This window comes from Leiobunum rupestre, chromosome 1 (genome assembly GCF_980474605.1).
Source record: "Leiobunum rupestre chromosome 1, qqLeiRupe1.1.hap1, whole genome shotgun sequence".
Classification (NCBI taxonomy): Eukaryota; Metazoa; Arthropoda; class Arachnida; order Opiliones; family Sclerosomatidae; genus Leiobunum; species Leiobunum rupestre.
In genome coordinates this window covers 81,845,751-81,854,184 of record NC_143384.1, presented here as the reverse complement: position 1 = coordinate 81,854,184, position 8,434 = coordinate 81,845,751, and the positions used below count along the sequence as shown (strand labels likewise).

At 34.6% G+C, this 8,434-nt stretch overlaps 1 protein-coding gene across 1 annotated transcript; it reads right to left on the bottom strand.

Annotated features, from left to right (window-relative positions):
• Positions 1-6,318: 6,318 nt before the first annotated feature.
• LOC149967505 (uncharacterized) lies at positions 6,319-7,410 on the bottom strand. Its single transcript, XM_090167622.1, has 2 exons — positions 6,672-7,410; positions 6,319-6,605 (listed from the first exon to the last, which is right to left on the bottom strand). The coding sequence occupies exons 1-2, from the start codon at positions 7,408-7,410 to the stop codon at positions 6,319-6,321; spliced, it is 1,026 nt and encodes a 341-aa protein (XP_090023748.1).
• Between the last annotated feature and the right edge of the window lie 1,024 nt (positions 7,411-8,434).

Below are 8,434 nucleotides of genomic sequence, written 5' to 3'. Positions count from 1 at the left end.
AATGAATGTTATGAGCGAAATACAAGTTGGGATGGGAGAAGGGAAAGTATGCCTTGGGGGGGGGGGGGGCAGTTAAAGACCAACAAATAATGCCTCGTAGTGAGGAACGGAGGAACTAAGTAGCACTGGTCAAAGTGGGTGTATTATTTGATTTTTCGTCGTTCTGTGGAGATGCTATCGCCATCTACCTACAATATAATACCATTGACTAAAAAAAGATCCGGAAAGGCGACAATAAATAGTATTTTATGTGGTCGATCTCGAGTCGAACATTCATTAAACCTTTAGCATACGAAAGTATAGGGATTGTCACACTTTTGGTAATTATGTCACTTTTGTCTATTGGTATTCTCAGTAAGCTGAATAATCGATTGAACAATTTTCAACAATTTATCTTTTAAAAAGCAGGTCTATAATACTTCCCTTCAGGCGAAAGTATGAAAGAAACGCTAAAAGTCGAGAACAACAGAGTTTTATCTTTCAAGTATACAGCCGCTTATCCAGTTGGCCATAACACTATAAAAGGCTTCAAAAGTCGCTTGATGACTTAGGCCTAAGGTAGTGCCTTGGGCAGTGTTGGGCACCGCTCATCTCATTGTGAGCGGATTTGTTATTATGAGCGAAAATGAGCGGTAAAATATCTTTTCAAAAGAGCGCAAAACAAAAATGAGATTAGCGAAAATGAGCGGTAAAATATCTTTTCAAAAGAGCGCAAAACAAAAATGAGATTAGCGAAAATGAGCGGTAAAATATCTTTTCAAAAGAGCGCAAAACAAAAATGAGATTAGCGAAAATGAGCGGTAAAATATCTTTTCAAAAGAGCGCAAAACAAAAATGAGATTAGCGAAAATTTTACCGCTCAAAAAAGAGCTGAAAGAGAGGAGCGAAAATTATACCGCTCAAACAAGAGCGGAAAGAGAGGAGCGAAATTTTTACCCCTCAAAAAAGAGCGGAAAGAGAGGAGCGAAAATTTTACCCCTCAAAATAGAGCGGAAAGAGAGGAGCGAAAATTGTACCGCTCAAAAAAGAGCGGAAAGAGAGGAGCGAAAATTTACCGCTCAAAAAAGAGCGAAAAGAGAGGAGCGAAAATTTTACCGCTCAATAAAACGAAAATGCCCAACACTGGTCTTGGGTATTAGCCTAGCTGATTATTATTATTATAAATAACCTAGTGCGCGGGGAGGTGCTGTCCAAATGTTCCACGAAGTTTGTAACTCGAGCGGATGGGGGGCTGAGCAGGGCAGGGGTTAATAATCTTAGGCATTGAACCAAGAATGTGTATACCCCGATGTAAAGGGGGACCCTGAAGCAAAATTTGGTTCCCGCATTGTGGGATTTTTGCCACGCGCCCCGTCGGTCTTTTGCGCATGAGTGACCGCCAGGAATAATCTGGCTATGGAACTAACACTCCGAAGCTTTGGCTGTGACCGCAATGTTGGGTAGAGTTTTTTCAATAAGAAAGAGCGTGGTTGACGTCGTGTGACGTAGAACTGTTAGCTCCCTATTTTACCTTTTCACTGTCATCTACGTTTGATTTATAAATCCTATTTAAAAATAATCCTAGTCGTCGGTCAGGCTCTCACTCCTCAATAAGGGTTAAAATGGAACCTCTATTCACGGTTTTTAAATTGTTTCGCTCACTCGGACAAAACAATAATACAAAAATAAAACACAATATTATTTAGAGCCAAATAGGACCCCCAAAATGAAAATCCTAACGACGAATCTGTGCTATGAGAGAGGTAGGTGCAGAAACCAGAATTCTAACTTAAATCCATTTAATTATATTTTTATAGTGGGTAGGCCAATATTTAGGGCTAGGGTCTTTCAAGTTAGCCGTGATAATTAAAGCATTTTCGTTTGAACTAATCAAATGCCTAGAAGATAATTTAAATTTGGTTTAACCAAAATCCCACAAGTTACGAACATTAACTAGGGAAAATTGTTAGGGTATATATTATTATGGAGCAACAAGTTTGCGATAAAAATTCTACGAATTAAAAGGACGAGTCAAAATTGGACCAAAATTCTTGATTTTTCTATGTTAATTAACATGCTTGTTTTCATTTAGCAACAAATACAAACTTTTTCAAGTTCATGTCGCATTTGTAAATTTGGGCCCCTAAAAGACTCTATAGACACCTATCGTAACTGCAAAACAAAGCTAACGGCCTGCTTATTTTGGTAACGAGGCAAGGGGCGTATTTCGAGATATTGCCGGACACACTGATTGGCCCACATTTAAAAACGCTTGAAATTTAAGAAACTTAATAATGAAAGTTAACTCACGGCGTTCTGCTAAAATGCAATAAGGTTTTACAACTGGTGAACGAAACTATGCTTTAAACCAACATGCAAAACATATTTTCAAAGCTTCCCATAAAGGTATAAAATACTAGACACAGGTGGGTCTAGCCTTGTGCATAGCTCACTTCTACTGCACTCCAAGGATAACCAATAGAGATCTACCCCTGCAGCTTGGTTCTCCCGCGTATTTCGATGATTTAAAATGGCGAACGTTAAAGAGCCGCAGAATCATTTGAAAAATTCTGTCCGAATTTTTGGTAGCCCATCCATTTCTGAACCTTATGATAGAAAACCGCAATAATCATAATTTGCTTCTTTTCAAGCCCTATTTACGAAATTCAAACGATTCAGTGGTCTTTTAAGGGTAGATGTGGGAAAATATTGTCGTATGCTCGTATCGTCCTTTGAAAAGATTCCAGGGTAAAATAATGAAATATCATTTCACAATTTTCCAAATGTCACGACACAATTTTGGGATCAAGAGTTCATGGAATCTTTGACAGAGATAGAAGTATTTATGTTAAGGTACCCCTCGCGTTGATTGGATCGTTTGTAAATTGATCAATGACATAATTTACGGTAATTTTAAACAATATTTTTTACATTGGATATATAGTTTACGTTAAAGCTCACTAAATAAAGTCAAAGTTGTCTAAATATAATACTCTGCAAAGGCTCTCTGACGAGGTTATCATTGGGCTATTTTGAATTTAACTTCCTTTGCCATTAATAGATGGAACCAAGCTTTCCACTAAAGTCGTTTTGTTTTCAAAGAATCGGATAGATTCATGGCCATCTCTAATAACAGCGGCCTTTTCATAATACAGGTGGCAATGATAGAGTCTACAGTTGCTTTAAGCTATATTTTGATCCAAAGGGCGGGACATAAATGGAGTTGGGACCTTTCCAAGTGGGAAAAACAACTCAAAATGTTTGTAGGTGCACTTAAAATGTACGTATTAGGCCCAAAAGAGCCCAGAACTTTGATTACTTTTTTACTGATAGAGTCCCTGACGCAAAATGTCCACAGAATTTTCAAAAGTTCTCCTAGAAATGGATATTTGACCACGGCCTTTGGTAATTATCCCTCTCTTCATTTTACAATTTCGACCTTTGCAGTGGCTCTGTTTAGGCGATAGCGTAAATGATTTCGTCTTAGCTAACTTGTTAAAATGTTACCGCGATCAGGGTTGGCCGTGAACAAAACATAGGGGCTGCGTCACTAACGACGTAAGCCTTGGTTAAAAACGTGTTCTAGTCTTTAATTGTTTTACAATTTTCTAGTCAGAGACTGTAAGAAACTGCCGGCTCTATCATTGCCACCTGCATTATGATATGACCCTTAATTGTTATTAGAGATGACAATGAATCTATCCGACTTTTCGTAAAAAAATTACTTTACTGGAGAGTGTGGTGCCATCTATTAATGGCAAAGGAAACTAAAATCAAAATAGCGAAACCATAATGTCGTCAGAGAACCATTTATAGTTATTTTAATTTATCAGCTTATACCCTAATTAGTGGACTTTAACTCAAATTATATATCCCATATAAAATATATCGCTAAAGATTACTATAATTTAAGTTATTGTCAAATTTACAACGAGCCATTCTTGTTTTGATTTCGACGCTAGTGAAATCCAACGGGGGAGCATCTCTGATACTCGTTTTTGGAGAGAAAGTCGAAACGCCGAGAGAGAGGTAGCGAGGCATCTGACCAGTGACGTCACTGGCTAGATTTTCAAGAGAGCGATTTATTCGCTAGCGAATACTACAGTGGCGCCACCAATTCACGCTTAACGGAACTACAAATGGTTGATTGTTTATTTCGCGGGTACGTGTAAATGTAGGCATATCTTTAGATTTTACTGGTGTTTTAATATGAAACATGACTACTATAAAAGGTATGTATACATTTGATTATTACTTTCTAATCATTAAAATAAACTATTCTTAATAGTAAATCTTTCAATGCTGGAAATTTTCAAATATATTGGAGATAAGCCAAGAGCTCTAGAGGAAGGCGAAAGGTTGTTTAAAGAAAGCTCAAAAGGATCTCTAAATTTCTATCTTACTGATGAAAAAGGTTTGGATCTAATAATAATAGAAGGATTTGTGATACAAACTAGTGCACCATCAGGGGAACCTCATTCCTTAAAGTTTAAATTTACAGTCAGTGATGGAAAACACGTGATTGAAAGTGTTCATTGTTCGTGCAAAAGCGGGTAAATTTTAATCTTGTTAATTTTTAATTTAGAATTGTATCATATTTTCTTATTTTACTAGAAACTCTGGATTTTGCAAACACGCAGTAGCTGGTTTATTCTTTATAAATTCTAATGGTCAGTTAACACAGATTTCTGAAAAGCTCTCATGCACATCAAAGCCTCAGAAGTGGGGTAAAATGAAAAAAACTGTTCAAGATCATTATCAAGCAAAGAAAATTAGAGATTTAGACTGCGTTAGGAAAGTCAACAAACCAATTTTTTGCCTCAAAAGTTTAGAAAAATGTGAGGAACGAATACTCTCTTCTCTTCCATATGAACCAATGTGCGCCAGACATCTACCTTCAAGCTTAAAAGAACATGTAAATTGGAATGATAAACCTGAAAATAATACGAATTTGGAAGGGACCGATGATATAATGGTAGACAACCCTTCTAAGCGCCGACAAATTGATGATCCCTCCGATTTAGAAAAAGATGATTTTATAAACCGCCTCTTGCAAGAATCTCTTACAATACAAGATGAGAACCAGTCTGTGACTAATATGACTAGCGAAGAAGGCAATTTTTTTAAGAATTTTGTGGAGGTTAATTTAGAAAGAGCAAAATTAATAGCAAATTTACAACAAAAATCAAATAACTGGAAACAGGAGAGAAAGTTGACGCTAACTGGCACTACAGTTAAAAAAATTCTGTCATCCAAAAATAAACAAAACACTGTGGTTAAACTTCTAGAAACACATGAATCTAAGAGAGAACTAACAGTTCCTTCGGTGGTTTATGGTAATAAGATGGAGAAAGTTGCTCGTGCTAAATTTTCATGGATCAAGAAAGTTAAAGTGCTTGAATGTGGTTTGATAGTTAGTATTAAAAATCCATATTTAGCTTTCAGCCCAGATGGACTATATGTAGAGAATGGCGAAACTAAACTTTTAGAAATTAAATGTCCTTTTGTTGCTAAAAAATTTACAATTGAAGATGCTGTTATGCAAAACAAACTGAACTTTCTGAAATCTGGAGAAAAGGGAATTTATCTTCCTTCTAATGACTGCAGAGGATATTACGCTCAAATGCAATTAGGACTATACATTTTAAATCTTAACACTTGCTCTTTTTTTGTATATTCGCCTAAGGGTTATATTTTAATTGAAATTAAGAGAGATGAAGAATTTTTGAAGGAAAACCTAGTTAAATTAAAGGATTTTTATTTTAAATATTATTTACCTACTTTGGTGAAAAGAAAACTCTGAATAACCAAATATTTAAAATTGAAATACATTCCTGGTTAAAACTGAGTTTGAGATTTTATAAGTTCTAATGTAAGTGAGATTTTAAATAACCCCAAATAGTCTTTTTCAATAGCAAAACATAGTCAAATTAATTTATTATGTTAGTGAAAAACAAGTGTGATATTTTGAAAAATACCTAGTCTAGTTAATTCATATAATTTTATATGAGTTCTAATGTAAGTGAGATTTTAAATAACCCTAATTAGTCTTTCTCAATAGCAAAACATAGTCAAATTAATTTCTAATGTTAGTGAAAAGCAAGTGTGATGTTTTGAAAAACCTATTTGAAGAATAACTAGTCAAGTTAATTCATATTTTAAATGTATTAATGAAAATGAAGAAATTTTTTTGGTGCTAGGCAATTTAGGTACAAATAAGATATGTATATATAGTGTATTTTTTGTCTAAAAGTTTTATTCCATTAAATTAATTTGAAAAATTATTTGAGTTATTAAAATCCAAGAAAATCATTTAAACTGAGTAGTAATATAATACTTTTAACGGTTAAATTTGTCATCTGCCAAAATTGGTTTAAGTAAATTTACTAAGCCACATATAACTGTTAAAATTTCATCACAATATGGAACCAAATCAAGATCAAATTTGTCATTTAAAATTTTATATAACTTGATTCGTTGGATAGTTCTCTCCACATGAACACGAGCAGAAGCAATTTTCTGGTTTTTAACACTTTCTTCTTTACTAAACTGAGGTTTTTTTCTTAAAAAAGGTGGTATGTGTAAACCGATTCCATTAGCAGAACATTCATCTTCAATGAGGAACCCTAGTTTGTAAAATTTATATTATTTTAAATTATAGTACTATTTCTTCATAGATTTGCGATACATACCTTTATCAACCATAAGTGCATCTACAAATTGTTCACATTGGTTTATGACATTGCTATCAATGGTTGCTTCCTTGTCACTCACTTTCCCTCCCCAAGGATCGCTGATAAGAGTTATCATGCCAGATGGTGAGATTCCAATGAGAATTTTTATGGTGTGAGTCCCTTTGTAGTGGCTGTAGGTTGCAACTCTGTCATGAAAACTATTTGGTTTCATCATGGGTACCTCGCTACAGTCCAATACGCAACGAGTATTCATAAATTCTTGAAAACATTTAGGCATATTATTTCTAATATTATCCAAATCTGGCCAAAAGATGAAATTTTTTAAAACTTCGGAGAGGGCACATAATGTTCTTTTGAAGTATGCTGAAACTGATCGGTTAGAAATCACAAATAGTGCAGCTAAAGCATCATACGTCAAATTAGACTTCAGCTTCATCAGCGTTAATAATACGCGATCTTTCACAGGCATAAGGAAATCGGGAAGTTCGCTGTTGTTCTCAAGCCCCAAAACTTCAGTAGAAATACTCTCAAATAATTCAATTCCAATCCCAGTAAGAGATACCAAATCATTAGCCATCATCCCATCGCTAGAGAGCCCAGTTCTTGATGTTTGTTTCTTACTCTTAGGTTTGTCCAAATAAACTTGAATTCCAATAGAATGTTTTATTACATCTGGCAAAGCTTCATTAGGTAATTGGGATTTTTCCAGATCTTCAGTTGCCACTTGAGCGAGCATAGCTAAGTTACTAGTAACATTTTCAGGAGTATCAGGCAAAACTGGTTCACTCGAATTAGTCAAGGTAGAAGCTTCAAGGATAGGATCTGAATTGAAATTATCCAAGATCGAAGTTTCAATGACAGGATCTGAAATTAAATGAATAGTTTAAATTTTTTATATTACAAGTGTATCATAAATACACAACCTTTAGAACGATTTAGACAACGTTGGGCTCTCAGCTTTTTGTTTAGAATTAGAGTTGATTCAATAATAGGGGTACTTGGCAAATTCTTACTGGGAATAGCATTGCATTTTAGTCGGCGCTTCACAGTTTTTCCATCTAAATATAATTATTTTCATTCAAAATAAAGATATTAACTAATAAGAAATGTTTATCAACTCACCATTTCTTTCTAAAAAGTCACAGTCCTCAAAGTGCGAGCTGCAAATTCTTGCCCACTGGCTAGGCCTTTTCCCAGACTTTATTTTCGTCAACCACAATTTCAATTGTTTCTTACAGTTGGGAAATTTGTGAAACGATAATACCGACGTTTGTTTTTCAGAATTTACGTGTTCATTTAATTTTGTAAACGCGGTATTATGACATAAAGGTACGGCACAATTCCTTCCACCTCGAGTCTTAACCTTCGCCATGTTTGTTTTGATCAACCATATGCGCAGGAAAATAAAGCTGCAGGGGTAGCGACTGTGGCGCCGCCTATACCCGTTTCGCTAGCGAATAGGGTGGCTACGTTTGTCTCTATCTCTTAAGTCACGTTTCATTCCGGTATGCGAAGTATTATTAATTTTGTAGATATATAGAAAATCGATATAAATTGTGGAGTTAAAAAAATTTCCTTTAAAGTTGAAAATAACTTAACAGAGATAAAATAGTTTATTTTGGATATTTTCATATATATATATATATATATATGTGTATACGTATGTATGTGTATATATATGTATGTATATGCATATATTGTGTATGAATATTAGAATAGTACATAAACTTATATACATCATTTTTAGTATATTTTACCAA